Raw genomic sequence first — 17,443 nt, forward strand, 5'->3', positions numbered from 1 at the left:
TAGATAAATATGTTTTGTAAGGAATTTGAAAAGAACAATTATTGATAATCAACTTTGAACTGAAGAAAACTCGGAAAACTTAGAGACCCTAAATAGGGAGACTGGCCAGACTTTGCTAAATCGATCTGGCAACGTATGATTTGTGCTTGCCACCACTGCCAAGTTTTGCTGGGCATAAAGGCAAATGCTCGTTTGGATACGTCAAACTTGTGTCTGTTTGGGCACGTCAAATTCACATCGACCAGTCTCCCTATTTAGGATCCTTAGGAAAACTATCCAAGTTATCCCTTTAAAATCAAACTAACAGTTAAATCAAAATGTCCTACTAGCAAAAGCTTTAGCCGAATCTAAAAAATCAATTAAATTTTAAACAAAGTTGTAAAAATTCCGTATAAATCCGTATAAGGCAAAAAATTCCGTACAAAAATCCCGGCCTGTTAAAAATCCGCGAAGAGGGTCGAAAATCCGTACGGTAAGGAAAAAATCCATACAGTTGGTAGCCTTAGTCAAAACGAATGCCAAAATCCCATGTTTAGTGCATGAGAAAAGTTAAAATATTGTCTATCGTGCTTACTCAAATGGCACTACGGCATATGATTTCCAACTTTAAATAATTTCGCCCATCTGACAATAATGTGTGTCACCCATCAATCAACTTTTGTTTTTTAAAAACTCACCAGTTCAATGGAATCAAAGAATTGTTAATAATTTAGTATTTTGCAACCTCTTTATATGCACTTCTGCAAGAAAATGAAATCACAGTTAAAGTTGAGCCTTCTCTTGCAATAGTAGTGTCTCTATCTTATAATGGTTAACCGCATAAGCTTCATCTCTACAGTTAGTGTGATCTTTCTGTTGCTCTTTGCAATTAGTGCTGATTTGTCACCCGGTGAAAATATTTCAAAATTGATTTACGAATTTATCACCAACTATAAACGGTTGAAATTTGGCATAGTGTTCACGTGTTCGCGAGAAGGAATCGAGGACATTTTACCGTTTAACATCGTGGCAAAGCAATTAATGCGCGGGAATGTGACGCTCAGAGCAATTAGTGTCGACGATTACGACGAGCAGGATTGCTCAAATTTTGGAAAATATGCACAAATAATGCGTGGTTTAATTGCTCATCACCAATTTGTGTTGCTGGATATGGATTGTGCGGGGGCGAATACAGTGCTGTATGAGGTAGGTGTCGCAAAATATTTACAACGCCCAAAATTTTCTCTTTTCTTCTTAAAAAAAAAATGTGATCAAATTAACAAAGTGCGTTGGATGAAAATCTTATTTTTAATCTTCTGAGAGAATTTATTTGAACATTTTCCAAAAGTCATTGTTTTATTAGTCTTGTGCAACCAATACCCTTCAACGTTCCTTCCAAACCACAGCACCCAAACTTATGATGATGATGCTGTTAGAATATCGGTGGCCAAAAGCTTGTCCTAACCAAAAACCCGCCACCCATAACTTACAGGCCTCGCGATACGAGCTTTTCAACGCTTCGTTCCACTGGCTGATAATTGATAAAAAAGCATCATCCACCAACGACGACGACGAAGCCCCGGACGGCACCGGCCCGGATCGATTACAGCGCGGACAATGGCGCAATTGCCGGCGGCGGTCGCAGGTTCCACCACTTTTTGGCCGTGGTCCTCCTGCTGTCAGCGGTGGGAACAACGGCAGCTTCTGTTCCGACGATGGCGATGAAGATACTACCACGTTGGACCGCCTGGAAACAATGAACATCAGCATCAACGCGGAAATAACTCTGGTCCGGGAGTCCAGCGTGGCCGGTGGTGCCACGGCCAACGGTGACCGGCGCCGGAAGGTCTATGCGCTCTTTGATATTTGGTAATCCAATAAAGAACAGCCCGTTGTAGTATAGGTACCGCCCCTCCTATATAGATGGTGGCAGGTAGTGTTGTGGCCGGTCCTTTTGTAGACTCTTCATTGTGGATTCATTGTTCATGTTTATGCACTATTCATAGAACCGAACGTTCTGTATCGCAAGAGTGTGGCTTGATTTCATAATATTATGATAGCAGAAAAGCTACTTATTGTGTACCAAGCTGTTTTTCCATGTGAAAAGATATTTTGAGCTGTTTAACAAAAACATTCATGTTATTTTCTTCAATGGTTCTGATAAATTAAGGATATCCCACATGTTCGTGTACTTAATTTACTAATTTTGTTTCGTTTATTTTTTGTATGCTCTTTGCTTATTTTTTTCAAAGTTTATGTTGCTCTCTTAAAAAATTTCCGATTTTTCAAAAACTTCGAGAAAATTATGAAAATATACCTCTAAACAGCAATTCCCCACAATAACAGCATGATTCGAAAAACGGTTCTCCGATAGGGCTCAACATTTTTCTGGGGGTTCTTTAGTAGTAATTTTTTGTTTGGCCATGAGCCGTTAGGGGGATTAAACAATTGGCAATTTTTGTAGAAAAAAAAACACTTGAAAAAATCATAACTCTGTGGCATTTTAACCGATATTAGCTATCTTGAACACAAATGGAAGGTTATCAGATAGGCTTTTGAGGAAAAATATTTAAAAGTTTCAAAAATCTAGCCTGAAATTTGAAAAAATACCGTCTTTGCAGACTGAATACTAATATTAAACGGGACAAACATTGAACGAAAAGCTCCAGGAGGATAAGGCGGGAATCGAACCGGCGCTTCATAACAACTTAGGTAACGGCAGCCAAAGCCCCTAACAACCGCGCCACGAGGCCCTTCAAAAAGGTCGTTTGAAAACATAAAATGCTGGTTTGATGGCCAAAGAACCTATATCTGAAAATGTTTTTATCGGATTTCTCGGTAAATTTGACAATTTTTTTTTGAAAAAATGGGGTTTTCGAAGCGCCGCGCGCAATATTGAGAAAATGATGAAAACAGTAAAAATCAACGATTTTCACTAAAACTGTGATAGGTTTAAACCTTCACGGTTTGGGAAAAAATCCGTTATTAAAAAACGCAACTTTTGATATCCAAAGAAGTATAGGTCACCGCTAAAATTTTAAAGTTATTGCAGTTTTAGTGAAAAAAATAGTTCAATTTCAATTTCAATTCGGTTTTATTAGTGGATAATCATGTTACAATAAGTTCATTCGCAGTACATAACAGAGATTTGGAGTTCCTTTCAGCTGTGTGTTAAATCTCAATCCATTTTGGAACGATTATTGCTAATGACTAAGAGATTACCAAAAGTAAGAAAAAAATTAGAAAAAAAACTTACTGAAATTGCAAAGGAAAGGGGATAGAAATAGAAAAAGCTTAAACTAAATCACAGTTTTTTTTATCTATTGTAGATGTGCTTAATCATTAGCTCCCCGAGGGCCAAAAATTGTTCCGCCTTATTACGGCAGGTCCGGAACCGCGTCATCATCTCACCCGCTAGAGCAAAAAACTCCGGCAGGGTGAAGAGGTCTTCCTCGGTTACTTCTTGCTGGGCCGCATCGCCGCTACCGGCAGCGACCACGCTGGCGAACGATCGCCCCCATCCAGGAGGTAACGCTGAGTTGTCCGCTGGAACCGAACGCTGTCCAGCTGCAGGAACGGTTGCGATCGTATTCCGCTGAGAAGAGTGGGATGCTGCTACTTTCTTCTTCCTCTTTTCCTGCTCCTCGAGGTAGGCCTTGCGCGCGACGCATCCGCGGTAATTACCGATATGGTTGCCGTCACAGTTGGCGCAATTAATGCGCGCCTTGGTGTGCTCTGCCTTGTCCCCCAAGTCCGCCTTGCACGGCAGTGCACACTTCTCCGAAAGGTGTGTTACACCGCACTTCACGCAGCGGGGCGGGAGGTTGCAGTTCCGCGAGCCGTGGCCGAACTTCTGGCAACGGTGGCATTGCGCTACGTCCATTGGGTTTTTGGAGTAAAACCGCCAGTTTACCCAAAAACCGTCCAACGCCTTAGTCCGTCGCAGGTCTTAGATTTTGACGGTGCCGCGGTCGAAGTACAACAGGTACAGAGCGTGCGTACCTGTGACTGTTGTCTTACGCGAGAGCACTTTTATCTCCCGTGGCGTTATTCCGGCACCCGAGAGGTGTTCCTTCAGGTCGGCGATTGGGCGGTCTTGGTAGCCCTGCAGGACTACCTTAACCGCGGTCTTCTCAACTGGATCGAATGTGTAGAACTTGAAGTTGCTACACTTCAGTTCTTTCACCACCAGGTCGAAATTCTTTTTGTTGAAAGAAATCACTTGTACTTTCGATTTTTCAATTTTCAGACTATATTGGAGGCCTTCCAGCAACTCGTCAACATCGTCCGCCAACGTATCCAAAACAAAAATTGGAGGTGGTCGCCGTTCCTTCGGAGAGTTGTCTTTTTTTGTCGTACTACCTTTTTTGCATGCATGCACGTCCATCGTCGTCGGTAGTGCTGCTACCGTCGGTGTTGTTGTTGTTGGTTTCCTCGTCACTCAGTCTCGCGAACTTGTTACTGCTGGGAATGTTGGCGGTTGTTGATGCGCCACCGGTCGACAGATTGCCGGAAGTACCTGAGCGGAGTCTGCTTCTTATAGGGCTGCGATCCTGGACACGGTAATTAGCGTGCAATAACTCCGGATTGAAACCATCAGCGCACACGCTCCCCTGCCCGATGGCGGACGACGCGGCGGCGTTTTTCTGTTTACCTTTTTGCACTCGGCCGGTAGACGAACTTCGCGGGTTTTTCGAGGCCGCACTCGAACTGCCACGGCCACGGCCGGCCTTCGGCATGCTGGTGGAGCAAACTCGCGGGTAATCACGGTCGATTACGGCGGAAAATTCGAAAAAACTTTTAGAGCTCTGAGCACTTTACTGTTGCTTGCTCTGGAAGATACACGCAGAAAAAAAAGGTTTTTTTTGTTTTCTTAATTTTCTTGTTTTGGCGCGCGTCATGTCAAAAAACCCTATTTTTATTTTCAAAAAAAAAACATGTCTCGCAATCCTGTTTTTACCTTTTTTTTAATTTCTGTGTCATTTCCCGAGGAATTCGATAAACATATTGGCAGATATAGGCTCTTTGGTCCCGAAAAGCACTTTCTACAATTTTTCAATTATGATACCACAAATTGAAAAAAATGTTATGAGAAAGCAAGGAAAACCATGTTGTCCATGTAAAATGTTTTGAAACTTTTTTTTATTGGTTTTTAGGCCGTTGCAAATATTGTTCAAAGTTTATGTCGTCCCCTCCCCCCTTCAAAGTCGGCCTGAATAATCATGGGGCAAAAAAATATATTTTCGAAAAACTTTAAAATTGTAATGGAAGTTAAAGTTAAATAAATTGAAAACCAGTTCAAATGCGTTTATAATCATATAAAGCATTTTTGAACTCCTTTGAAAACATTTTAAATTTTCAAGAAATACCACTGCACAGTCCGACAAAAAGTTTTTTTTTCGCGAAAAAAAAAAAAATTTCGTCGATATCTCGATATTTTGAAAACTAATGATTGAAAAGCAACTGGACGCGTGTAAAATGTATTTTAAAACACTTTTTTCATCCAATTGTTGAAACCTAGGCTTACAATTTTTTTTTGCATCAGCCTAATGTGAATAAAGAAACTATAAACCCAGGTGACATTGATAGAATTTCAGTCTATTTTAAGAATATTTTCTACACGGAAAATAAATAGATTTTTGGAAACTTCAAAATTTGGTTGATCGATTAATACCTCTTTTTTAAAGTAATTTTACCTAAAATATGTGAACCTGAGAAAAATTTCTGATTAGAGTTCATCAGTATCTGGCGTAATATAACACATTTTTTGACACATGCTCTGTGACCATTCCCTGATGAATATAAAAATATTTTTTCTGTGGAACTGGTACAGTTTGTCTCAATATTTTTATTTTTAAAACATTTTCTGGGGAACGCCACAATCTGAGGACCCTTTTTTGATAACTCGTGACGGAGGGGCGGAACGACCCCTGCAATTTCTGAACATGCGAAAAAAGGCATGGGTTTCGATAATTTGCAGCCTGAAATGGTGGAGAGATGGAAATTTTGTGTCAAAGGGACTTTTATGTAAAATTGGAGATTCGAAAAGTACAATAAATTTCCTTTGAAATGACATGGAAGGGAAATGGCAGAGTTTAGAAAATGAGTTTTTTTCGACGCAAGACACATTTTTTCTGAGTTTTGAGTACGCCATCAGATCGGGCGTCCAATTTCACATAAAAGTCCCTTTGACACAAAATGTCCATCTCTCCACCATTTCAGGCTGCAAATTATTGATAAAAACGTATTTTTTCGCATGTTCCGGCCCTCCGTCACGAGATATCAAAAAACGGATTTCGGATTCGTGATCAGGGACAAAAGTTACCCCTTAGGACAAAGATTCACGCAAATCGAAGAGGGGTCGGGGCAACTTTTCCCGATTTCGTGTGAGTTGGAAGAGAATCACTCACATCGAACAGCCACCATCTCTTGAAAAATCGCTAACAATGTTTTAGTCAAAAAATAATAATATAACAAATAATCGATGGTCGAAATTCTAGAGAGTTACTCAGTGTGAGAAATTTATATCCGTAATTTAAATGCATGAATACAATCTAGTAAAATTTCTAAGCTTTTAGGCTAACAATCAAACGATCAATAGTAAAGCACCCTGTACTCGCCACCCAACGCAATTACTGTAATCTCATTACTGACAAGTTAAGGCATTCGCAAATCCGCTTGATCTTGATTGGCAACTGTCCCGAGAGGCGTCGTCGCCGAGAACTGCCCCTTAATGGCATCTGAGTTACATGCACACAAGCACACACATACATCACGCATTAACGTCCGTCTCGTTCCCCGGAAATAAGCCCTCCGGAAGCCAAGCGTCATTCGCCACGCCACAGTTAACAACTAATTACCTCTTTTCCCACCCCCCTTTGATCTGATCCCTTAACCGCATACCACGTGGTCTGCGTTCCCCCCAGGAACCCCGGCTTCATCAGCGGTGGCCAGCTGAACGTAACCGCCATGGGAAATTACGTCGTGGACAACGCCGGTGGTGGCCGGTTGACCGTGTGGTTCCACCAGAGTACCGTTGTCCGCCGCCGGGACATGCGAGGCCTTAAGCTGAAGATAATGACCGTCGTTACGCAGCGTCCGGGCATCCCGTTCGAGGTGTACCTGGCGACGCCGAACAACACCCACCTGGACTCGGTCCACCGCTACAATTTCGGGCTCATGTCCTACATCAGGGATTACTTTAATTTCAGGTGAGAGAGAGCACCTTTTTTTGTGGGTGTCTGCGGGGAACTTTATTGATTTTTTTTGCTTATTCAGTTTTATTAATCGTTGTAAATGTACAATAATTGTACTGTTAATTTGGTTGAACTTTATCCTAAATCATAAAAAATATCACAATTGTGTTTCAAATAGGGTTAAAAATGTTTTGAATAGTCAAATTATATAGTGAATAAAAAGGTGACTCCACCAACTTCAGCAAATTAAGTAATATAGTGGCAACATTAACTTTTGCAACGTCCCATCATCTTATTTATAGCTCCCGGGGAATGGTCCCTAGCTCTCATATAACACACACCAGCTGGGCAGGCACCAGAAGCCAGCAGCAGCAGCTCATTCATCTTTCACACATGATTGATGATGATTATGACGATAATGATGACTTGAATGTGCGATCATCACGATGTCCACCAGCAGCTGTGACCCCATCGTTCTGTCCTGTTTCTTCCTGATACACACACTTACATGCGAGAGATTTTTCTTTCACTTTTACCCCGATAGTTTTCGATGGAAGAAAAGCCGGGAAAAATTGATACTAATAAAATAAAATACACTGGCACTGACTGAGATATATAAACCGATTTTTTCCTCTTTTCCCCCACGCCCCTTTTGACAGTTTTATCATGCGCCGGACCAAGAGTTGGGGCTATCTGCGGAACGGAACCTTCGACGGGATGATTGGGGCACTGTCCAGGCGGGAGGTCGATCTCGGTGGGTCGCCGATGTTTTTCCGCCAGGAACGGCACCGGGTCGTTAGCTACACCACGCGATCCTTCATGGAAAGGTGAGTAACACAGTTAAAAAAAATCATGGTAATATTACATCTGGAAGGGTTACATGTTTTATGTCAGAAAAAAATGTGTAGTTTTACCACTATTCTGGTGTAATGTCACTTTTTCAGTCTTAATTGAGGTAAAATTACATCATAAAAGAGCTAATATTCGACCTTCCCAAACTACACCTTCCAATTTATTATTTTTTTTACGGTGTAGATGAGACGTGGTAGATTTAAAAGGGTTTTATTCTTTGTTGTGTAAGTATCACAGTAATAAAATGAGTAAATTAAGAAAAGCTTCTTTAATTTTGGAAGGTTCAATATTACCTCTTTTATGAAATATTTTACCCCAATTTTGACTGAAAAATTTACATAACGCCAGAAAAGTGGTAAAATTACACATTTTCAGTGGTAAAATTAAACATTTTTTCTGACATAAAAGATGTACCCCTTCCCAGATGTAATATTACCATGATTTTTTTTTATTGTGTACTGTGTATGTATCAATTCGCCAAAGCCGATTGAAAACTTTAAGGGAGGATATTTTTAATGCATTTTTTTTTGTGTTTAAAAAAAAGCACTTTCAGCATTTTTGAAAAATTTGAATGTTGGGACCGATCTGATAAATTCATTGATATTTTGCAAATTTTAGGTATGTAGTAGCATAACTGTAATTAGCAATTTGTGATACTTTTAGTTTAATAACTTTGAAATTTGAAATTTGAAGTTTTTAATTATATTGTATTTCATTATATTATTATTATTACTGATACCGGCAATGTGATTTTTTAAGGATTTTACCATTTCTCAGGTGCTTCTCAATGGACCTAAATTCTGTAGAAAGCTTTGTGTAGGGGACATCTTAAGGTAACTTTGCTGAAAAAACTCATTCCTAGAACAAATCATGTCATTTTGGCAGCTGTCTGAAGTTGATGTACGTTTTTGGTCAAAAATTACGCCTCGAATAATCAACTTTTTAATAATGTTTAGACTAAAATATTGCATATTTAAGAAAGCTGTTAAAAAAAACTTCAAACTGCAGTGAGTTGTAAAATTTCACAAATGTTTCATTTTTCAAAATTGAAAATTGGATCATTAGTTGCTGAGATATCGGCATTACAAAATTTTAAAAAAATTGGATGAGACTTCAGCAACCAAAGGTCCAATCTCAATGTCTCCTACGCAATTTTATTGAAAATTTTCTGAACTTTTCGAAAATAAAATTTTCAAGGTTGGACAATCATGGACACTTAAAAAGCAGTTTAAATTTAACTGAAAGTGGCTATATCTTAAAAACGGTGCACTTTAAAAAAATCTGTCAAGTACTTTTTGACTGCAAAAAAACAATTGGCTACACGGATAGAAATCCTGTAAGCAAATCCGGAAACACTGTGTTGTTGAATTTGACAACAAATGTTTCCAAAATCGTCAACATTTCTTTTAGATTTTGAACAACAATGTTATTGATTTTGAAAGCATTTGTTGTCGACTGCAACAAAACAGTGTTACCGGTTTTGCTTATAGGATTTCTATCCGTGTTTTCCAAAAAACAAATTTTCGTTATAACTAGGCGGCAAAATGTTTGTCCATTCTTCTCTATGGCTCAAAATTTGCGATTTTTTGTCCCCTAAAACATAAAAAAAATAAAAAAATAGAAATTTTAATAATGGGAATTTGATTTTTTGTAAAAAAAATACTTGAACTATAGACAATTTTTTCCGTGTACCTATTTGTATCAGAATAGTCCTCATCAATACCTAGAACTTTGCCGAAGACACCATATCGATCAAAAATTTCTTCAAATGTTATTTACAGATTTTCGAATATTTACGTACCATTTTTGTATAGACAGCTGTCAAATTTGTATGGAGCCTTGTATGGGTGAAGCAACGACACAAAATGGCTACTTTGGTTATAGGGAAGGACTCCACAAAGTTTGAACCAAATAATAAAATTCAAATTAAATGCCCTCATATAAAAATAAATTAAAAAAAGATCTGTTGGGATTTTTTAACAGCTTTTTTTAAAAAAATGTGTGTATTTCAATCAGAAATTTTTTGTGTAACTACGCAAATGATAGTTGATAAAAGAGGTTTTTAATAAAAAATAGTTTGAAGTTTTGAAAATCCAGCCTAACATTTAAAAAAGTCGTATGAAAACATAAAGAGCCAATGTCAAACCCGAGCAGGGGTAAATAACACGGGAATACCAAATTTTGATATGACTTGAGCAAATAACAGCGACCAAAATGTGCCCTTGGTTGCCCAGTAATAGATGGTAAAATACCATGAAATCATACCAAAGTCTAGTATATGGAAGGGCACAACAATACCAAACCATGTTATTCCAAGGGTAAAATAATACCTCAAAATAAAACCATTTCAATACCAAGTTGAGGTCTTCTGAATTTTTGAACATTGCTTGAATACCAAAACTTGGTATTGCCATGGTTTAATTTTTAGGTATTCCCGCGCCCTTGGAAAATCATATTTTGGTATTCCTGTGGTCTTCCACATACATGATTTTGGTATGATTTGATGGTATTTTACCATCTATTACTGGGCAACCAAGATCATATTTTGGTCGCTGATATTTGCACAAGTAATACCAAAATTTGGTATTTTCATACAATTTTTAGTGCAGCAGTTGCAGTTAGTGAAAAAACGGAAATGATCCATATGCAACAGCCAAATCTACTCACCTGATGATTCCATGTTGTTCTTAGTGATATTCTTCACCACACCGAATGCATTTGTCATTGATGAACGGCCTGTGCATGAAGTTCTTGAAGATTCTGAAAAATAACAAGATTGAAAATAAGTGTTATTAAAATAAAACTGGATTGAAATTAACCAAAATTCAATAATCTTTCGATTGGCTCGTTTTTCAAAGTATTTGTTTTTTTTTTCAAGTCATTTTAGCGCAAAATTTATTATCTTGTCCAAATTGGTAAAAAAAACCCATAGTTTCAGAGAAAATTGATAAAACACTGTAATACCAAAAGAATACCAAAATGTGCCATCCTGACTTAGAAAATTTTCCACAATTTCAAGTCATTTCTGTAGGGGGTATATATCAAAAATGTTTAAAATCAAGTTTGAAATTTCCGGTTTTCAATGAAAGTATTTGCTTTGAGACATCATTTTAGTGCAAAATTAATTATTTTGTCAAAATTGGTCAAAATTTTCCCATAGTTTCAGAGGAATTTGATAAAACACTTTAATACCAAAAGAATACCAAAATGTGCCACCCTGACTTAGAAAATTTTCAACAATTTCAAGTCATTTCTTTAGGGGGTATATCAAAAATGTTTAATATCAAGTTTTAAATTTCCGGTTTTCAATGAAAGTATTCGCTTTGAGACATCATTTTAATGCAAAATTAATTATTTTGTCAAAATTGGTCAAAATTTTCCCATAGTTTCAGAGGAATTTGATAAAACACTTTAATACCAAAATAATACCAAAATGTGCCACCCTGACTTAGAAAATTTTCAACAATTTCAAGTCATTTCTTTAGGGGGTATATCAAAAATGTTTAATATCAAGTTTGAAGTTTGGTGGAAGGAACTGTTTCATCAAGAGTCGTTGTGCAACCTGCGGAGGTGAGCACAAAACACAAGCTTGCGAAACAATCAACGAGAACATCGAAGCGAAATGCTTCAATTGCGGCGGCGACCATTCTACCAAGAATCGAAGCTGCCCAAAACGAGCTGAGTTTGTAAAAATTCGGCAGCAAGCGACGACGAGGCACCAACCAAATCGTCGCAAAACACCACCAGCATACACGGACGTGGATTTTCCTGCTTTGGCGTCACCAGGAGCAGGATCTACTCGAGTGGTTCCAAATCTGCAGCCATTGCCGTTGAATCAGCGGCAAAAAGTTGCAGAGAATACAACACCTCCTGGTTTCAGTCAGCAACCGAGGGAAAACCAACCAGCATCAACGGATGAAGGCAGTAGTGACCTGTTTTCACCACAAGAACTTCTGAACATTTTCATCGAGATGACAACAACTCTGCGTGGGTGCAAAACTCGCCAGGAACAAGTAAGAACTCTTGGAGCATTCATCTTAAAATACAGTTCGTAGTTTACTCGTTCTAGTGATTTTGAATATTTCAATGGATTCATTTTTTTAGTTTTAGGTTAGGATTAGCTGTTAAAGTGATTTTTTTTCTTTTTTACCCAAATGTATTCAATTCAATGCAATAATGTAAAACAATTTGAAGCAAATAAATAAATGTGATCAGTTAATAATAAAACGAAAAATACAACAAAGATGAAGAGCATTAGGCCATACCACTTATCATGTAAAAGAAATGTAATTATTATAAGAATGTTCAATAAAGACATATTTAATTTCAAAAAATTTCAAAAAACTGTGCTTTTAAGTGTATGGCGCGGAGCGAAGGCGCCGAATATCCATATTGACACATACAATGTTAGGACGCTTGCCGCGGGATTCAAACCGGCGACCTCTGTATTGTCAGTCCAGTGCGCGGTCCGCCCAAGTAACATTTTTAAACCAACAAACCACCACCAAGTTTTATTAAGGGTTTATTGTAGCATCTTGATTGCCTAAAAGTTTTATTTGGGCTTTTACCGCAACCAACAAGCAAGAGCTAATTAATAGGTTCTAACAGGGTTTTATGCCTCGGACAAAAAACCGGGTTTAAATAAAAGCCAACTGGCTTTCAATAAGGTTTTATGAAAGTTTTAACAGAGGCTTGAAAACCAGATGGCAATGCCATGCCAAACGGTTTTATCGCATGCTTTGTTAAAACCTAGGGTGTTGTAGCTGTCAAGTGCCATTAGGCATGTTAAAAGCTCACTTAAAACCATAAGCGCCTTAAAGAGCATTTATCGCGGCCAAATAGCAGTGCATAAATATGGCGCTAGACGCGTGCTCTGATTGAATGTGATTGACCGCCATCTTGGTTGAATAAATAGAAAACTGAAAAAAATGATTTAAATTTGATGAAAACACACATTTATGCTGAATTTCTGGTATGATTCATATTGCGATAGATGTTTAAAAATATTTTGAACATTTTTTTCAAAGAATTGCAATAACATATTTTTTAACATTAAACACTATTATTACAAAATATTGATTTTTGATGAAGCGAGTTGATTTTTTTGGCTCTATCTCCTCTACATTTATCAATAAAATTTCAACCGCAGCTGAATTTGAGCCATCAATCGTGAGAAATAAGCTTTCAAATTATTTGAATTAGCTCTAATATCTATTATTTATCATCGCCATTTTGACAACCATCTCTATAATTTCATTTCAGACGAAGACTTATTTTTGCCAAAATAAAACCTATTTGGCATAAGACGTTTGAAGACGTATGAAATGTAATTTTTCCATAACTCCTGACTAGGTTCTAACAAAGGTTTTATCAAGGCTTTGAGGATGTTGTTACCCTGGTAACATTTTAGGTTTTAAGTAGGCCATAAAAGCATATTGAGGCCGTATGAGGGTTTCCAGAACCATGATAAAACCTGTAAGTTTAAAAATGTTACTAGGGTAGGATTCAGTTGTAAAGCCTTGAACTCCTATGTAGGTTTTATAAATAGGCCGTAACAACCTTTTGCGGAGGTCCTTTTGGGTTTTAAGTGGGGTTTATCAAGGTTCTGGGGAGTTTGTTACGACTAAGGGGTTTTAATGTTGGTTTTGGCTGGTAGGTTTTATAGCGGTTGTGACAGCTTTGATAAAGCCTAAAATGTTACTTGGGCGACTGATCCACACGGGTGGGGAGTATGGTTGTTTTGGACATAAGGAATCAATAGACAAAGTTTCATCCAAATTATAAACACCGTCATCGGGGGCGAATTGGGACACATGGGGCGAATTGGGGCAGCTGTTTTAGCAATATTGCAGCCTAATATTTTGGTATCTTTGAGTGATTTTGGTTAAATCAGATTCAGATCAACAAAATGCGTACATTAATTTCCAAATTTAAAGCTTTCAACTCGTCGCCGTCGTGCTAACTTGTCGTACGTGCATTTTGGGCCAAATTGAGTTGAAAGCGCAATTTTGTGCAGCTCACAATGCCTCATCTTTTGACCTTTACAGATCCCCAAAATTCGATTTCAATCCTGAGTTATTCAATAAAAACCAAAAAAGCTACGATTTTTTTTGTCACTTTTCATATGAAAGTAGTTTCAATCTTGTCGTGCTATTTTGTCACTCCCTGATAATTGATGTAAGTGCGACAATTGGCCAAAGGGATTTCAGATCAGAACGCGTTTGACGCACGTACAAGTTAGACTACCGTAAACATTTGTAACTATAACGCGGGACTCCAGCAACCAGCTTCAACCAAACTTCGGGACAATGAACAGAATGGTCAGCCAAACAAAACGTGTTTGTTATTGTTTACATTGCGTGCTCTAGTTTTTGTTTATTCAAGGTCAAACATTAAAACGCGTTTTTCTCGGAACGTCTAAATGGCGGGTGCGACAAGATAGCACGACGACGTCAAACTGCTCATAAACGTGCTGTCCCTAGGGTTCGAGACAGCTTAAATTATTATTAACTTCCAAGGGGTCAATCTTATGCCGAATTTCCTGCATTCTCCGATAAATATGTTTGAAAAGTGAATCATTTGATTGAATAAAAATTTATCTGATGTTGTGTTTTATTAATTCAGCATTTTTATTTTCTCAAAACTGTTCTTTTCAATTCTACCGAATTACAACTCTATATACTAAAGACTGAACTACAGTATGTAAAAAAAGTATTTACACCCCTTGGGCACTATGCACATTTTGTGATGAAACATGTAACAATTTAAAGTTTGACAGGAACCTAGTACTACGTTTTGTTCAGAAACTCATGCCGAACAGTTTGCTACAAAAAGCTCATGAAAAGATGTTTTCTATAAAAAGTTATATAACAATAACTATTACAAAAATAAAAAAGGTGCAAAAAAAGTTTGTACACCTTTCGAAAAATTAACATATATAAAGTTATTTGTTGACAAATCACCATAAATCCAGTCTCCCAACTCCAAATAGGCTTCCTTGACTGATTAAAAAAATAATTTGGATTAAATATAAAGTTTACTAACTACTTAGTATAAAAGTTTATATAACTCTGGAAATTCTATATAAAACTTATCTAAACTTAATTTTGCAAACTTTCAATTTAACTAAATGTCAATATATTACCATAGAATTGCTAAATAAACATTTTGGAGTAGGAATAACACCGTTTTGGGGGTCTTTGTATCGATAGAATAGATTTTTCGTTGGAATTTCGTACCAACCCGGAATTACGTCGTCGGAAAATCCGCCGGCATCCGAACCGGTCCACGATTCACAAGTCAACCTATGTGGCATCGGAAAGGGCATAAGATTTCCGATCTTTTGATACCCATACATCCAGGTTTTCTATAAAACCCACGTTTTTAAATACCTGGGCAAAAAGTAAGTTTGATCCACGAGAACAAAAATTACGAAATTCCATACATTTTTGGCAGGTTGCTCAAACGAAACCATAACAACGTTTTTACCTAGGTATTTAAAAACGTAGGTTTTATAGAAAACCTGGATGTATGGGTATCAAAAGATCGGAAATTTTATGCCCTTTCCGATGCCACATAGGTTGACTTGTGAATTGTGGACCGGTTCGGATGCCGGCGGATTTTCCGACGACGTTATTCCGGGTTGGTACGAAATTCCAACGAAAAATCTATTCTATCGATACAAAGACCCCCAAAACGGTGTTATACCCACTCCAGAATGTTTATTTAGCAATTTTATGGTAATATATTGACATTTAGTTAAATTGAAAGTTTGCAAAATTAAGTTTAGATAAGTTTTATATAGAATTTCCAGAGTTATATAAACTTTTATACTAAGTAGTTAGTAAACTTTATATTCAATCCAAATTATTTTTTTAATCAGTCAAGGATGCCTATTTGGAGTTGGAAGACTGGATTTATGGTGATTTGTCAACAAATAACATTATTTATGTTAATTTTTCGAAAGGTGTACAAACTTTTTTTGCACCTTTTTTATTTTTGTAATAGTTATTGTTATATAACTTTTTATAGAAAACATCTTTTCATGAGCTTCTTGTAGCAAAATGTTCGGCATGAGTTTCTGAACAAAACGTAGTACTAGGTTTCTGTCAAACTTTAAATTGTTACATGTTTCATCACAAAATGTGCATAGTGCCCAAGGGGTGTAAATACTTTTTTTACATACTGTATATCAACCATCAGCACCAATTGCGGTGGCCAGCTGATACACTTCCCGACCCTTCCGGAGCCAAGTATTTTTTGCTGAATCGCTCGCTTTCACTTCTTTTCTCCTTTATTAAGGCCATGCTTCATCTTCCGACATCCCAAGCGGCAGAGCACAATGCGGAACCCTTTCCTGCTGCCGTTCGAGACCGTAATCTGGTATTTGATGGTGTTTTGTGGAGCCCTGCTGGTGGTGGTCCTGTTCGCCAGCTACCATTTTGAGGAATCAGGTAAGATCTTCTTAAGTCTTCGTCAGTCCGAAAGTTGAGGTAAAAGGGGAAAACAGCTTATAAATAGATAACTTAATTCGCAACTGTCACATGACGAAAGTACAGAAAGGAGATGCACCATTGCACAAAAACGAACTCGGAGAGCTAAACCGAAAGAAAAACTTGCACAACATTTATTGAGCCCACAGTACAGAGTTTGCTGCCCGAGGGCTCTGTGGGGGAGGAAAATGGAACGGAGAAAAACTTTTCCTTGATGGCTACCATCGCCAAAGACGTTCGTCGTCTGGCTGTCTCTTTGGTCGCCTCTGCAATGATTGATGAAGCGAAATCTTGGCCCAAAACTATGTGAGTGTGGGGAGTTCTAAGCGAGAACCAGAATTGGACCATCTTTTCTGTGCTTGAAGGAAGGGTGCAAAAAACACACACGATCGAGTGGATGGAATAAGAAAGAGTTTCTTTTTCAAACACGTTGTATAATTCTTCCTTTGACCGGCACTTCAATAACTGTTTTTCAAGAAGCACAGTTTTTAAAAAGGTTACGAAAATATTTCAGTTGAAAATTTAGAAGCAACGTTGAAATTTTAGGTGGATTACTCACCGCTTTAATACACTTTTTTTCCATCCTCCAAAGAGAATCCACCGTTTCCTGCGGTATCAGCAGAAAGTGGAACATCCGGCAAAATCTTCACGTTTGTGGATCTTGAATGATTCCTTTGATACAAGCATATATAAATTTTTATTTCTTCCTGCTCCGTGCTTGCCCGGGAGCTTTCAGAAGTTTCGTTTTGCTGCAGCCGGCAAAGTCATCTCGTGGATGTTTTAGTTGGTCCACAGGAAATTTCAAATTTTAATCTGCAACATGAGGACTGAAGTACTTTCGGAATTGTAGAAAAATAGTTTAGGTACATTAAAAGTTAGATAATTTCCAATAACTCTTCATAATTCATCTATGTTATGCATTAT

The 17,443-nt window shown here is 37.8% G+C and overlaps 1 protein-coding gene across 1 annotated transcript in view; it reads left to right on the plus strand.

Moving 5' to 3' along the window:
* Positions 1 to 807: 807 nt before the first annotated feature.
* The window catches only part of LOC120413394 (ionotropic receptor 75a), a 32,977-nt gene continuing 16,341 nt past the window's right edge, over positions 808 to 17,443 (plus strand). Inside the window, exons 1-5 of the mRNA XM_039574192.1 lie at positions 808 to 1,185; positions 1,472 to 1,848; positions 6,906 to 7,190; positions 7,835 to 8,002; positions 16,329 to 16,480. Coding sequence (XP_039430126.1) covers positions 808 to 1,185; positions 1,472 to 1,848; positions 6,906 to 7,190; positions 7,835 to 8,002; positions 16,329 to 16,480 — 1,360 coding nt within the window. The remainder of the gene's footprint in view (positions 1,186 to 1,471; positions 1,849 to 6,905; positions 7,191 to 7,834; positions 8,003 to 16,328; positions 16,481 to 17,443) is intronic.

The sequence above is a fragment of the Culex pipiens genome, chromosome 3, assembly GCF_016801865.2.
Source record: "Culex pipiens pallens isolate TS chromosome 3, TS_CPP_V2, whole genome shotgun sequence".
NCBI classification, from domain to species: Eukaryota; Metazoa; Arthropoda; class Insecta; order Diptera; family Culicidae; genus Culex; species Culex pipiens.